This window comes from Anolis carolinensis, chromosome 1, assembly GCF_035594765.1.
Source record: "Anolis carolinensis isolate JA03-04 chromosome 1, rAnoCar3.1.pri, whole genome shotgun sequence".
In the NCBI taxonomy this organism is placed as follows: domain Eukaryota; kingdom Metazoa; phylum Chordata; class Lepidosauria; order Squamata; family Dactyloidae; genus Anolis; species Anolis carolinensis.
The window spans coordinates 46,196,998-46,213,198 of record NC_085841.1 but is presented as its reverse complement, the minus strand read 5'-3'; the positions used below and the strand labels follow the sequence as shown (position 1 = coordinate 46,213,198).

Sequence of the window (16,201 nt, the reverse complement as noted above, 5' to 3'; positions counted from 1 at the left end):
TTTAAAAAACTCTAAAATCAGGACAGTAAATAAAGAACAATGCTCTGAAAACAGAGAAATTCCAGGCAGGAGACAATCAGGGCCAGCTAACACCTCCCAACAAACGATTCCCCCAGGCAGGAAGCAGCCAGGCTTTGAATCTTCAAGGCCATTCAATGCTAATCAAGGTGATCAACTGCAACATTCACACTTGACGCTAGACATTCAACAGACATATAAATCTCACTTTCCTAGTTTCCAACAGTCTTCACGACCTCTGAGGATGTCTGCCATAGATGTGGGCGAAACATCAGGAGATAATGCTTCTGGAACATACGGCCGGGAAAACTCATAGCTACCTAGCCGCAGGCTCTTAGGAATTGTGGGAGCTGACGTCCAAAACACCTGGAGGCCCACGTTTGCCAAGTTTGCATGTTCTAAGGCCGGCATGGGCAAACTTCGGTCCTCGAGGTGTTTTGGACTTTAACTCCCGCCGGCTCTTAGGAATTGTGGGAGTTGAAGTCCAAAACACCTGGAGGGCTGAAGTTTGCCTATGCCTGTGCTAAGGGGTTGGTTTCACTGCAGCTTTGAGAGTCAAACTGACTTCCTGTCCTGAGAAATGATGCCTGTCCAGAAAGTGTATCCACCAACATGAAATGTTTGGAAAGCTCTCGTGGGGACCCATAGAATCCCGTTCACCTGCACTGAACTCCGTCATATGGGTCTACTACACTGACTATAGAATGCAGTTCCAAGCTGCAGTGTAGATCCAGCCTGGAAAAAAAAACGCGCTCGGGGCGGAAAGGGAGGGAGGAGGTTTGATGTTATTTAGGGGAGCAAACCCTCCCTTTCCGAACCGGGGCGGGGAGGGCGCGCAACTGCGGTCCCGGGAAGCGATTGGCTGGGCTCCTTGGCGGCTGGGGCCGAGTCCTGCTCCGGGGCTTCTCCTCCGCCTGCCTTACAAAGGCTGCCCCCGACAAAGTTCGCTCCAAGTCTGCCGCTTGGCTCCCGAAGTGAGGCGAGGCTCCATCCCCGCGCCTCTGACTCGCCCTGCGGCGGCGGCTGTGGCGGGAGTGGCATCCCATCGCCGGCGGAGAAGCCAAGGCAAGCCTCCGGAGATGCCCGCTCCCCCTTGGAGGAGCCTCGCCTTGGCTCTGGTGCTGCTGGCCAGCGGCGGGGTGGCTCCGTCCAGGCAGGTGAGTGCCGGGTTCCTTCTCGCCTGGGTTCCTCCTGCCTCCTCTTTGCCCAATGCTTCCTTATCGGCCAAGGGTTGTCTTTCTCTCCACCACACCTGAACCTTTCTCCATGCCTGCAGCATCACTAAAGGTGCGGAGACCCCGGTGGCGCATTGGGTTAAACCCTTGTGCCGGCAGGACTGCTGACCTCAAGGTTGCCGGTTCGAATCCGGGGAAAACGTGGATGAGCTCCCTATGCGGGGACATGGGAGCAGCCTCCCACAAGGAGTTTCTCATTCTTTGTATAACTAAATTGTATCCATTGTTATAATAGATGCAGGATGATTCAGGTGAGTCTTTTTGTTTTGCAATTGTTGTTATTGTTGGAATTCAACCCCACACTACCCAAGTCTCCGGTCCTCAATGAGGAATAGTTAGCTTAGAATAGGCTGAAGGTGTCCCTTCCTTCCTGACTCCTGAATGACAATGTGTTGTCGAAGGCTTTCATGGCCGGGATCACAGGGTTGTTGTCTGTCTTTTGGGCTGTGTGGTCATGTACTTCTGGAACATGGCCACACAGCCCGAAAGACATACAACAATCCTGAATGACAGTTGGAATGGATCTATTTTTTCTCTTTTCTCTGTTTCTGCTCTCATTCTGATTGGTTGTGTAGGTGCATGCCTTTTGTCTTTGACTTTTTCTATTTTTCCTTCTTGGTGTGTGTTGTGTGCATTGAGAACTCTCTCTGCTTGTATGTCAGGAGAGATGTAAGATTTGGAGATTTTTTTCCCCTCTCTTTGAATCCTACAAGAGATGGAGTTAGTAACTCAGACCCAGTAATGGAGAGCTCTTGGTGGTACAGTGGGTTAAACCCTTGTGCCTGCAGGACTGCTGACTGAAAGGTCGGTGGTTTGAATCTAGGGAGCACCAGCTCCCTATGCGGGGACATGAGAGCAGCCTCCCACAAAGATGGTAAAATATCAAAAACATCCAGGTGTCCCCTGGGCAACGTCAGCCAATCCTTTCTCACCAGAAGCAACTTGTAGTTTCTCATGTCGCTCCTGACACACACACACGCAAAAACTCAGGGTGCGTCTCCACTGTGCAGTTTGACCTGCTATGGCTTAAAACTATGGGATTTGTCGTTTGATATATTGGCCAGAGAAGGCTACAGACCTTGGAAAATTGCAACTCTGTAACATTGAGCCATGGCAGTTTAAGTAGTGTCAAACTGCATTGATTCTACAGTGTAGACTAGGCATGGGCAACATGGGCCCTGCAGGTGTTTTGGACTTCAACTCCCACAATTTCTAACAGCCTCGGTCTCTTTTCTTTTCCCCCTCAGCCGCTTAAGACTGTTAGAAATGTTGGGAGTTGAAGTCCAAAACACCCGCAGGGCCCAAGTTTGCTCACACACCCTTAGTGATGCTCCAGGTATGGAGAAAGGTATGACCCTCAGTCTTCTGTTTTGATGGTGGTGGTAATGATTATCATCATCATTATCATTATCTCCCACAGCCCAAGAAAATAAAATGAATGGAAATGAAATGTTTTGAAATGATTATATGTTTGTGTTTATCTTCCTGTTGAAATAAGGACTGTTCTAAGAATGCAACATTTTCTATCAGAGCACTCCTCTAAACATCCCCTCTTTAAATGGGTTGGCTCTTCCTTCTCATGGCTTTTAAACTTGATTCGAAAAGATATTGTCCACTATCATTTGGATCCAAGTGATAGAATTCTTTTCTTTTGCACATTTGGGCTCAGTTTGGGAACAAAAACCCTGGAAATGAACCCATCCTGAGGGATTTTCACGCCCTATAAATAATCCATTGCAGGTCTCTCTTGTTCAAAATGGTTGTTACTAAAAGTGTTTTAGATTTTGTTTTTTGGATTTTGGAACGCCTGTGTTTGTTTATACATACTGATATCTCTTAGAGGTGAGTCCTAAGTCTAAACAGGGAGTTTATTTATCTTTCATATACACCTCATACATATTTAAGTGTATGTAAAGCGTATGAAAGTAAGTGTAATTTTTAATAACAAATACTTTGTAATTTTAGGGTAATTTTAGGGTAATTTGTAATTTTAGGGTAATTTTAATGATTACCCTATCGACCATCTCAAAATATTTGAAAAATATGTTTAACACATACAACCCACATTACAACCAAAGTTAAAATAAACCAGCTGTTGACAACAAGGAGTCAAGATCCTGAACCAGATCAAATATCTGCATTACCCCTACAATTAACACCAATCGACTCCAAATATGCAGTTCTCAGCTGAGTTGCTTTAAATAGAAAAAGGGCTGTTTTGTATGTTATTTTAGCATTCTGGCCGGCCAATGAAAATGTAGTTCTAATATAAGGCTCCCAGTGTGTCTTTTATATAATGTATGACCCGAGGTATTGGTTTCTCTCTTTCTTATAATAATTTTAATAATGTTGTACATGAATCAAAGTCTGTGCCTGTTGAACCACTAGAAAACAAAGCCACTATATCAACCACCATATGGAATGGACAATTTTGGAATTTGGAATATTTTGGATTTTGGGATCCTAGATAAGGAATGCTCAACCTGTAGTTATAGTTCAAAATGGATCAAGGTGCTTTTACACACAATATTTGTAATAATTCTTTGCATGAATAAATTTTGTGTCCCTTGAACCCTGAGAAAGGAAAGGTGTTGTTTTTCTCAGTCCCCCCAGGTGGACCATTTTGGATTTTGGAGTATTTTGGAATTCTGGATAAAAGATGCTCAGCCTGTCCTCCAGTCAGAGACATTCAGCATAGCTGTATGCCAAGGGATCTTGCAGCACCTCTGAGACTGAGAGAAAGAAGTTGGTAACATAAGCATTCATGGATTTCTTCAGCTGTATGTTTCTAAGTCTTCAGCTTATGGTATCAACCTCTTTCTCTGAGATAGCCTCCAAGGTGCCCAAAGATCCCTTTGAGTTCTGATATTCCAAACTTAACATGTCTTTGTCCTTGGATTTGACCTAGCTGATTTTAAAGGAGATACAAATCTCATGCTGCTCTCTCTCCATGCATCAGTGAGGTCCTAGCATCCAAGGTTTGTGCCCAATGTCCATGTAGGTAGGGAGGAGTTCAAGACAATGAAATTGCTTTAGTTGTCATGTTGTACACAGGCTTGCAGCAGATTTGCTTTTAAAGGAGGCTTTCTGAATAAAATGGGTTTTTGTCACCAGCATGGCAAATGGTAGTTTGGCAACTTTTTCTTTTATTCAGAAATTCAGTAATTTCACTAATGTAAAATCCTAAATCTGGGTGATATTGAGGTGAGATGCTGAGCAAATAAATGCATTGGGTAGAAGGTGGATTCCTTAAAACACTGACTCTACTGTCTTTTGTAACTCCTGTTCACCCCGAAGCATTTCTACAGTTGTTTGTATTAGAACTATTATTGTCAGACTGTGGCTGGATCTACACTGATGATATAATGCCATTCAATGTGTGTACATCCAGCCTATGATAGCCTTGCACAGAGCAGCTCATTGAACAAACACTTCTATCTGTTGGAGGTTGTTGCTTGAATACTATGGAATATTTATTTTATCATCTAAAAGATGTGGGTTGAAAGCATGCTTTGGTTAGTTGACTGTAATTGTGTGGGCTTAGCCTTGGCATCTGCTTGACAAAGAATATGTTTTTGTTAGCAGCATCTGCGTTGGGGTATGCCTGTGCATATTGTTTTGAAACAAGGACTGCACTTGGAAATGGAGAGAAACTTTGAAAGCACCGAGTACCCTCAGCTGTGTCTCATTGCCACCCTTGCTTCTCAAATTTGACCAGCCTTGAGCCTGGGTTTTAGCATTCTCAAATCAGGAGTGAGGTGATGCAAAAATACATGGAACACAAAAATGTGGATAAAAATGATTAGACTGCTTCATCAAACCCAGAATCGTGTATCTCCACCATGTCCTCTTTTTGAAATGTGTTTCAATACTTGTTTGCCTTCAAATTATGACAACCTCAGGTTAAGGGTGGATCACTAGTCATGAAAAGCCCTGAAAATAAGCAGATATCACAGCGGAAGAGCATAAATATAAGAAAGATAAATGATTTTTTAAAAAAGTCCTTTCACCATAACATGTGTACAAGTAATAACTGTGGCACCATTACTACCGGTATGTAATTTAAACATATTTTGAGGCATTTCTAGGTGTTGTAACAGCACTCTGGAAACAGGTTTCATTTAATGCTTTTTCAGAAGTGTGTATGTCTTTATAACAGCAGGAGAAAGAGTGGTTAAGACTCAAATCAGTTAGAATATCTTTTGAGAACGTGGTAAATTAAAGCCACTTTCCATGAAAATTGCTGTCATTGCTAGGCTCAAGCAGAAGAATTGCATACTGCTTATGGGGTAGATTTCCTGTATTAAGAAAAGGTGATGCTCTGAAATTTAATGTTCATTGAGATGATTGATCAAATTATATAGGATAACATGGGAGTGATGCTGTTGTAATCCTAGAGAAGGAGGAGGAGGGGATAGCTGTAATACATTTTCACTAATGTTTCTCATGTTTCCCATCGGCCATCTAATGCAGTGGCTCCCAAACTCTGTTCCTTGAAACCCCAGGATTCTGCAAAAGCATCAGAAAGGTTCTACGAAAAATCATTTTGTAAATGCCCATGCCTGAATATAAAGATCTTTTTGAATAAAATTCAATGTATATTTGTTTTAAAAATGAAATTTGAATCTTTCCCCCCCCCCCCCCCCAACCTACTACATTATTCAAAATTCGTAGGCAATAGGAGCAGTTGAAAGAAGGAAGAACTTTATGGGTTCACAATCCTTAGAAACAGATTTAGGGTTCCATGAGAAATTCATGGACAGAGTTAGGGCCATGGGGATAAAAGTCTTTTGGACGGTTCCAGGACTGAAAAAGTTTGGGTACCACTGATCTAATGGATCACACAAGATGGTAAAACATGAAGATAAAAGTAAGAGGAATTGGCTGCAGTAGGCCAAGTGACAGAACAAGGGCATTTCATGTACATGGATTGCGCACAATACGACTATGAAGATGCAGAACAAAAAAGCAACATGTCAAATCTGTGTCCCATTTCATTAAGAGAACAATCTAAGATGCTGTGACAAAACAGACAGAGAGTTCATGGTGGATGAGGGAAGACAAGGTTCGGCAGAGACTGTTGTAGCTTCAGGCAACCCAAGTAGTTCCTTAGCAGGTGAACTAGATAGTTGCTCTGTCTTTAGAAATGCATACACTCTTGTTTCAGTTTGATAAGTAAACATCAGCATCTGTTCTCATGACTAAACAAGTACTCATGGTTCTGGCTATTTTATGCAGTGTCTTTTGGTTCTAATTCATGTGCCCTCTTTCACTTGGACTGTTGTACAAATTAAAAGGGGAAGGGACCATACTACTAAGCTGCATGACAAGAGGGGCTTGCCCCAAAAGGCTTATGGGAAGAGAATTTTAAAATATTTGTATCCCACCTACTTAGCCTTCGATCATATTTAGACTCACAAATAATACATATTTAGACTCTTTATTAGCACTTTACAATTCTGAGATTGAATACTGCAGTTTTATCTACAGCTATTGCTGTATTTTATTGTTTTTACCAGGGGGTGCTGTGACTTTATGTTGTTGTATTGACTGTTTATTGTCTATGTTTTGTTTTGCACTTGTTGGATTTTTTTATATCACACCTTGAGTGTTCTGTGAGCCGCCCTGAGTCCCTCTGGGAGATGGTGGTGGGATATAAATAAAGTTTTATTGTATTGTCGAAGGCCTTTCATGGCTGGAATCACAGGGTTGTTGTGTGTTTTCCGAGCTGTATGGCCATGTTCCAGAAGTATTCTCTCCTGATGTTTCGCCCACATCTATGGCAGGCATCCTCAGAAGTTGTGAGGTATAAGTTTTTATTATTATTATTATTAGCAGGATTCAGGTATGAATGATTTAGAGAGTTTAGAATAGATTTGAAATATTAAAATTTATTCAAACAGATTAAAAGCATAATAGGTTGAAAGAGCTTAAAAGATTAAAATAATTAAAACTATGTGCACACTAAATTAAGCTTTAGAAGCTTTTATTAAAAAAACATGTTTTGATGCTGAAAAGGAACTGGTGTCTGCATCAACTGAACTTGGAGGGATGACATTCCACAAATGGAGTGCTACTGCAGAGAATATTACACACCCCTCCTCAACAACGTTTTGTTCATCTGTAGGCTGACAAAGGAGAACTTCTCCCAGAGATATTCACTGATGAGCAAGCATATAAAAGGGGTCGGTGATTCTCCACGAGAACCAGCATGAAGTAATTTCAATGTTGGGCAAAAACAAAGAGAGAGAAGTGTTTGAATTGCTGACTGACCATGTAAACCTCCCGCAGACCTTGGGCAAGTCACTTCCTTGGCCTCAGAGGATGGCAAGGGCAGGCCCCCTCTGAAAAAATCTTGCCAAAAAGATCCCATGATCAAGTCGCCTTAGGGTTTCCATCAGTTATAAATGATTTCAAAGCACATGGCAACTACAACAAGGCAATTCTTTAGGTATCAAAGTCGTAAAGCATTTAAACCTGCTGTCATCAGGAGCACCTTACATTAGGACCAGAAGCATATTTTACCAAACAGCAGCTTCACAATTTCGTAATGAAAACAGCTAACACATTTGAGCCCACTAAAGGTCTCATCATATTTGTGTAGAACAGTCAAGTATTTTTGAAAGAACAGAAAAATATGAATGATGGCTGCCCTCCTGTTGGCGAATTACATGATCACAACTTATTTTTTGTCATTGCAGAGGTCAGAATGCACCACCGAGCATGCAATAATCAAAATGTCTCACTTCTGCCTTTCATCTTTTTTCAATTGCCACACCTTGAGTGTGCTCATTTTCTGGTCAGAAAAGAGTGAGGACCATAACAGATAAGCATATGTCCTCTAGCTGGATAGAGGAAAATGACACCTGAGGGACCCAGAGATCCCTGTAGATGTCTTTTGCTATGTGTTCAGCAATAGGAAAACAGATTGTCTACTTGCTGCTTTCCTTTACTCTCCACCTAACAAAAATGGTTGGATTCAGTATGCCGCAGGTGAAATAAATGGAATTTGTGGCAGTTGAATGGGAGGGTATTATAGTTAGTTATGTCTTGCATTTGCATTTCCTGATGCAGGACTGAGGTGAATATTATCCCTCAAAAAAGGTTACTTGCATTCCATGCACACAATTCAATCAGGTCAAGCAATTTAAAGTGTATACATATACACACACTGTATTTAACTTGTTTAACTGTAAAGCTTTCTTATCTGACTTTTCAATACTTAAATCATTAGAACCATGCATTTCGAATAGCAAATAATTGGTGTTTTCTTTTAAAATTACAATTGCATTTCTAAGGTTTAAAATAAAGTTGAGCTTTGGGTGTCCTTAACATGAAGAAACTATCACTGAAATGAAAGATAATATATGCAGTTTTATTGCTCCTTCAATTAGACATACCAGAGAGATCTCTGAAACAGAGAAAGAAGTGTATTTTTAACAATCAACACAAAGCATGCATTTGATATGAGTATCCCTCCTAAGTAGTTCATATGTGGGGTCTTGTTGGGATTTTATGCCAATACAGTATCTGTCTGTTTTATGAAGGCATTGAATGTATGCCGTTTGTTGGAATATACCCTGAGTCCCTTCGAGAATATGGGATGGAATTGAAATAAAAAATTATTATTATTATTGTATGATACAGCAAACAAGATAGATATGCTGGATTTCGTATCACAAAATCACAAGTCGAACACTTCCCAAGTGTCTAGGACAGTGATGTATTTTCGGATGTGTGCAGGTCCCAGTAGGGTGGCCTTTTGCAGTTGGCAGATTGTAATTTTGTCAATGTCTTTTGTTTCCAAATGCCAGCTGAGATCTTTTGGCATGGCACCCACCACCGGGACCACCTGTACTGGTTTCTGCCAGAGTCTTTGAAGTTCAGTCTTGAGATCCTGATAGCGGCGGAGTTTTTCCTGTTGTTTTTCGTCAATGCGACTGTCACCTGGGATGGCAACATCAATTATCCAAACTTTTTTCTTTTCTACAACTGTGATGTCTGGTGTGTTGTGTTCCAGAACTTTGTCAGTCTATTGTTGTTGTTGTTGTTGTTGTTGTTGTTCCCTCCTGATGTAAAAGTGTAGAAAATGAAAAAGCCTTGCTTTTCTGGAAGGTTATAATTTTATTCTTCTGCCATGCTCTCACACTGTAAATGGAGGAAAGTTTATTATATTGTTCATGCTACATTTAGCTGAAAGACCACTAAGAAATGTATTAAATAAAATCACCAGCACTTTCCATAATGTTTACCTATATTAAGCTTTAAATCCTACCTACAAGTGGGTTAAATGCTATGCAAACATCTCATTATCTTTCCTTGTGAATGGAATTCTTATGAGAGTACAGCCAGGTCTCAATTTACACTAACGTTCTCTTTCTGATTTTGCAATATAAATTGAGAGGGCTGTAATTTGTGAGAACAGTTTCCATAGGGAATTATTGGAAATCATAGGGATGCAGTCTGAGGGCACTGAAACAGCCATAAAATTAGCAGTTTTACTCTCTCTGTCACCAATTTTAAGGAGGCTTAAAGGATGGGACATCAGAGTTCACCTTTTCCAGGCTAGAGAAAGTCACAGATGAATCAGAAGATACAGTAACTACTGATCCCAGGGGAGGCCTGGATGGAGTGAGTTGGCTTGCCACCAGGCAATAGTTCCTCTGCAGGTGAGCACTTAGCCAGAGAAAAACTGTTAAGAATTGTGTCCTTCTGTGCCTTCTCCAGCAGGTTTTCTAGATGGAAAAAGCACACCAGGAAGGATAGAGGCATCACATCTTTGGCTGTATCTTCAGCAGATGCAGTGAACACAACAGGAAAAGTGACACATCTCTTGAACAGCAATCAGCAACAATTTTAAAAAACCAACCAAAGAGTCCTTGCAGAAAGCACTGAATGATTTTTCTCTTCATACCCAGGTCTGCTGGAGAAGACAGTTCTTCTAGTAGCTTCATATATAGTATTTCTAAATTTATGGTTACTTTTGCTTCATCAGAAAAATAACCTAGGGTTTCCAGTAATTTCCTCTGGAACAGCTGAACTGTCTGTTTACATGCACATCAAATAATGGGCAAATAATGCCAGAGTAAACTTTAGTTTTCTTAAATTTTAAACAGAGAGCAAATATTTTGCTACTGTCTTTTAAGATTATTGGAAATTATTTTTAAATGAGAACTGATCAGCTTCCACCCTTTATACAGGTTGAGTGTATTTAATCTTATTTCACTCTTTATAAAGATTGAGCATCTCTAATGCTTAGAACCTGAAGTATTTTGGCTTTCAGATTTGGTTTTTTTAAAAAATACCTGTATTTGCATGCATGCACATCAGGAGATATTTTGGAGATGGGATGTGAAATTCATTTATGTTTCATACACCTATACACACAGGAGTATACAATATTTTTAATAATTGTGTTCATGAAACAAAGTTTGTGCACATTGAGCCATTAGAAAACAAACGTATCACTATCAGCCATCCATCTGGACAATTTCAGATTTTGCATTTTGGAAATCTGGATAAGGGATACTTGACTTGTAATAGAGAATTAAACCTTCACTGCTTTATGTGTCTGGCTGCTCCTCCGTATGGAGCTCTTATGTCTTCTGCTTGTCAAGTTTTAAAAGTCAGAAAGGACATTAAATCTTTATTAAGTTCTGGTTAGCCTGTTCCCATTGAAATGAGATTTATGTTATAATATTCACTCCTTTTATATCAAGATTACCATGTCACACAGAATGTTCCCCAAATTTTTTGAATACTTTCAGAATGTTCTTTTTGATACACTTATGATCAGTCTACATGCTTTCTCTTGAGTTGTTGTGTCCATTATGTTATTTCTTATTTATATAACTGTAAGTTAAACCTGTCATAGGATTTTGATATGATTTCTTCAGGAGGGATTTGCCATTGCCTTCCTCTTAAGATGAGGAAGCCACCCAGTGGGTTTCTGTGATTGAGCTGGGATTTGAACCTTGGTCTCGTGTAGTCAGACATGCAAACGATAATGCCTCACTGACTCTTTTGACAATTCCCTTTTAACAGTCAGGATTCACCTAATCTCAAAACGGGTTTTATTGCAGGCCAAATCATGCAATCACATTGCAAGTAGAACCATATCTTCTAGAAGCACTGCTTTTTCAACTATGGGTCCTGACCCCAAATGGGAGTCCCATTAGCTCGGTGTTGGGGGTCATGAATATTTGGCAGCAGTAAAAGATTTCTGAACACCATCCACTTACACAAATCTGTTATCAACAGTGTTTACAGTGGACTCTGCATAAAATGCTTCAGCTGTACTCCACAAAAAGGAAAACCAGACTATTGAATATGCTGGTTTGTTATAGGTACATATTTAATTTTTATAATTGTTTTATATACCTATATATGTAAAAAAAAATTCTCAGTTGGAAAGAGGTAGCAAGTCAAACATTTTAAGAAACCCTGCTCCAGAACATGGCTTTTTCATGAGTCTTATTTTGGGTTGCAAAATTATGTGTGATTTGTGATCTTGTATCAAGGAGAGGCAGTAAAAAGAACATGTACAAATATGTGAGGGGAAGTCATAGGGAGGAGGGAGCAAGCTTGTTTTCTGCTGCCCTGGAGACTAAGACGTGGAACAATGGCTTCAAACTTCAGGAAAGGAGATTCCACCTGAACACCAGGAAGAACTTCCTCACTGTGAGGGCTGTTCGGCAGTGGAACTCTCTCCCTTGGACTGTGGTGGAGGCTCCTTCTTTGGAAGCTTTTAAACAAAGGCTGAATGGCCATCTGTCGGGGGTGCTTTGAATGCGATTTCCTGCTTCTTGGCAGGGGGTTGGACTGGATGGCCCATGAGGTCTCTTCCAACTACGATTCTATGATTCTATGAACTACTGGTGTTTCTTTCCTGTATTTGTACTTTTTAGGATTAGAGATGTAAGTCTTGATACATTTTATTATCACAGGCCAGGATGAATAATTTTACTATTTTTCTACATCCAGCAAGAAGAACATAGCACAGCTTTTAACTCTTAACGGTTTGGGACTTATTATTTGAAGAAGAAACCCCAGCATTTTCTATGCTTCTACTTAGGAAATATATTTTCTCCATAGAAAATGTTTTCTTTCCAGGGAATTTTATTTTCTTGAATTTTACATGCAGAAAACCAAATGGATTTTTGAACTGATTAAGTCTCAGACTTTGAGCTCCTTGTCCATCAAGTGTTCCTATCAGGGATTTTTTGGTCCTCAAGGAACTCATTTTTCAACCATTTTCTGAATATTTTCAGATATGCTTCCCACCCCTGCCTTAGCTGTGGTTGGATAGTTCTATTTGCTATGTAAATTTCAGAGAAGAATGGCAGAAATGTAACATCTTGAAATGTTACATATCTTGTATTGTTCCTTAGTTTTGGTTGCTGAGGCTCCATCTGCTTCAATAGGCATATTGATATTTAGACAAAGGTTTTCTCAAAATAAGTGCATGTGGTAGTTGTCATCTTTTCTCTTTGCGTGTTACTTACTTTAGTGTACTGACTGACCACTGGCTGCTTTTGTGCTTTTTTTAAAGCTTCACTTCAGAAGTATTAAGAATAAAAATGTTATGGGTTGTATTTGCCTATAGCATTCATATTTACTCTGAAATATAATAATAATAATAATAATAATAATAATAATAATAATAATAATAATAATAATAATAATAATAGCTACCTCATTTTTGTATCCTGCCTCCATCGCCCTGATGGGATTTGGGGTGGCTTACATGGAGAGAAGCCCAATCAACATAGTTAAAAAGTAACAACATTAAAATTCATAAATAACATCATAAAACAATATTAAACATCAGCAATATGACATAGTATAAAACAGCCATCAACCAACAACCAGTGACCTGGAATCGTAAGCAGTTTCTGGGCTCAGTAAATGGTCTGTAAAGAAACCGATGATGATGATTATAATAAAGTGAAGAAAACTTCACCTGATCATTGTTTTCTATTTCTTTGAAAAAGTGAAGCCAAACATAGGCTGCCATTCTCTAAGCAATTAATGTCACTTAAGGCATTTGTAAATGTTCATGTAAAATGACTGTTTTCCATATTTCTTCATGTCTCACATAGAAGTAGCATTTGTGTTTAGTACTGTTCCTGTCAGAAAGAAGGAGATATATGCATTACCCTCCTTCTGCTGTAGGTTAAATGGTGCTATAAAATATACATCCTCATGATACAAGTTAGTAAAAATGCCAATTCATTTGCCTCTTCTGAGGCACAAATTGATCTGCTCCTCATGTCACTGAGCAATACACATGCCGAGTAAACATGCAGTTCTGTACCAGTTAGATGCACTGAATGACATCAAGGTTAATGGGTTCTCAGCAGTGAATCTGTAGATTTTAGTTGTCAACATCTCTCTGCAGTGATTACAACTTCATTCATTTCCCACTCTATTAAAATATAATGAATGTGAACAAGGTTTTGTGAAATTATGTGGCTTGAGATCTGGGCAAAGTTACTTGAACTTTTTTTTTTTAGATTGGAAGCATTTTTGTCTTTCTTAATGTTGTGACGTGCCATTACCAACAACTTTTGTATCATGGGATGGAAGAAGTGACAACTTGTAGTTGATTAAAAAATAAGCACAGGGGAAAGGGTTAAGCCACCCATAATCTGTTACTTCACCTAAAAATGTTATTTTGAGACTGTTTTTATTTGTTTTGAAAGGATACACACACACACGAAAGGAAAAGAATAGTAGGGCTAAAGGTACTCTCTATATTGCACTTTACCAATAACAAAAGGGTTTATCGAGCAATCTTGTTTGTGGTCTAACATGTTTGCAGTTAGAATGTATCACATATATTCTGGATTTCTCCTGTAGTTTTTCTTATTGAACCAGGATTTTATATGATTTCCCATTTCCAATCAGCCATGAAAGAGATAGAGCATATATTCTCTTCCAGCCTTACTTACACCATAGGCTTGTGGGGATAAATCTGAGTGGTTGCAGGGGTGGCATGTGCATTACCTTGAGCTCCTGTGTGGATTTATATAGGTATACATAAGTGTTTTGTTCATGCTGTCTTTTGATTTCCTTCCCAGTTGGTGCTGCTGTATGACTCAAAATCAGAAGATCAACATTTGTATATAACTGAAAGTAGTTGTGGGAATAGTAGAAATGATTCAGTATAACATAGTTTGGATTGTGGCAGTAATGCATTTGTAGAAGGAATTTCCACTCAGGCATGTTGTGAGGACCCAGTATTTACAGATGCCTGAAAAGCTGATTCTTTGAGTTCAAATTCCCTCTGAAATAACATACAACATGGTAGAGGGAGAACCAGCATGGTGTAGTGGTTTGGGCATTGAACACCAATTCTGGAGACTGGGGCTCAGTTTGCTGTTTATCCATTGAAATGCACTGGGGCTGTATCTGCACTGCTATATAAAATCCAGATTATCTGCTTTGAACTGGATAATAATAATAATAATAATAATAATAATAATAATAATAATAATAACTTTATTTTTATAACCCGCCTCCATCTCCCCGAAGGGACTCAGAGCAGCTCACATGGGGACCAAGCCCAAAGGACAGAACAAATAAAAGTTAAAACACAACAACAATATCATTAAAAAGGTTAAGCAGTAAAATAAAACAACATAATATACAACAGCAGATATCGAAACTAAAAGGTGGGGCTATTAAAATTGCGATGGAGTGGTAGGCAGTGGTATAGAGGACTGAAGTGGTATAGTAGGCATGAAGATTCAAACTTGGAAGAAGTGCTTTACTAGTAATGACCTGACATGGAACATGTTATTTTCCTGTAATAATATCACTAATGTTGTTACTTTTACAAGACAGCAGACTGACTTATGCAAACATCAGTCTGGGACTTGTCCAGGATTACCCAGTGGGTTTCGATTACTGCGTGGGCATTTTAACACGTTTATTTTAGATTTGTAAATGTGAATCTGTTTAATTCCTACCCTCACCAATATTGTTTGTTGCTCATAAATATGCATATGCTTGAAAACAATTAGGTGAAAGTTTTTAAGATCAAGCAATGGGGTGTTGTATAGTTTATTGTGTGAGTTAATAGGTTTTAATGGATATATCTAGTTTAGCTATATTTAACTGTTTCCATGTTTAATACTGTTTTAGCATTTGTATGCATTTTAGGATTTAAATTGTACAGGATTTTGTATTTTTTTAATGTTATTAGTTGCTTTCAGTCTTTTTTTAGAGAGAAAAATGATACACACACACATATATATACGTAGCAATAATAATAATAATAATAATAATAATAATAATAATAATAATAATAATGTGAATAATGTATACTCTTTGTAACTGACCTGTTCAGAATCATAGAATAGGGAAAGACCTTGTGGGCCATTCAATCCAACCCCCTGCCAAGAAGCAGGAAAATCACATTCAAAGCATTCAAAGAAAATTGCATTTAAGAGTGTAGTATGCTCTGCGATGTTCCTTGTAACACCTGGGCACTTGCTCAATGAGGTCCTCAGTCAGTTCTACAACAGAAATTTTAAAGCTCAACTGTTATCAGCAGCAACACCTAGAATTAGATGCAGTTTTTACCATCTATCTCTGATATGAACTTGAAGGTTTACTTGAAAAATCAGCCATTGCTAAACTTCTATGGTTGTAGTCAAAGTTTAAAAAGAATTACTTCTTTTGCTAGAATTCCTAAAATCCCTCAGCCAGCATAGGTACCATGCTTCCATGATTTAGGAAGCAATAATAAAGCTCCCCCCCTCGGGATTTTTACTGACTTGGGTTGTAAATCATAGCAGCAGCCTGTCCTGGTATTGAATACAAAATGTATGCAGAATTGATCTCAGCTACTCTAGAGACTTAAACATCTTTGTGATGCTCATTTGACAATGTTTTGTGCCTTGTTTTGTGACATTGTAATGTGTATTGCAGTTGAAATAGTT

The 16,201-nt window shown here is 39.1% G+C and overlaps 1 protein-coding gene across 3 annotated transcripts in view; it reads left to right on the top strand.

The window, feature by feature from the left end:
* Positions 1 to 629: 629 nt before the first annotated feature.
* The window catches only part of glp1r (glucagon like peptide 1 receptor), a 151,787-nt gene continuing 136,215 nt past the window's right edge, over positions 630 to 16,201 (top strand). The window contains exon 1 of one of the 3 annotated variants that reach the window (XM_062973612.1): positions 630 to 1,175. In XM_062973612.1, the coding sequence (XP_062829682.1) occupies positions 801 to 1,175 (375 nt within the window). In that variant the 5' untranslated portion in view covers positions 630 to 800. The remainder of the gene's footprint in view (positions 1,176 to 16,201) is intronic. The other 2 variants (XM_062973617.1, XM_008125898.2) reach the window with 2 other exon arrangements.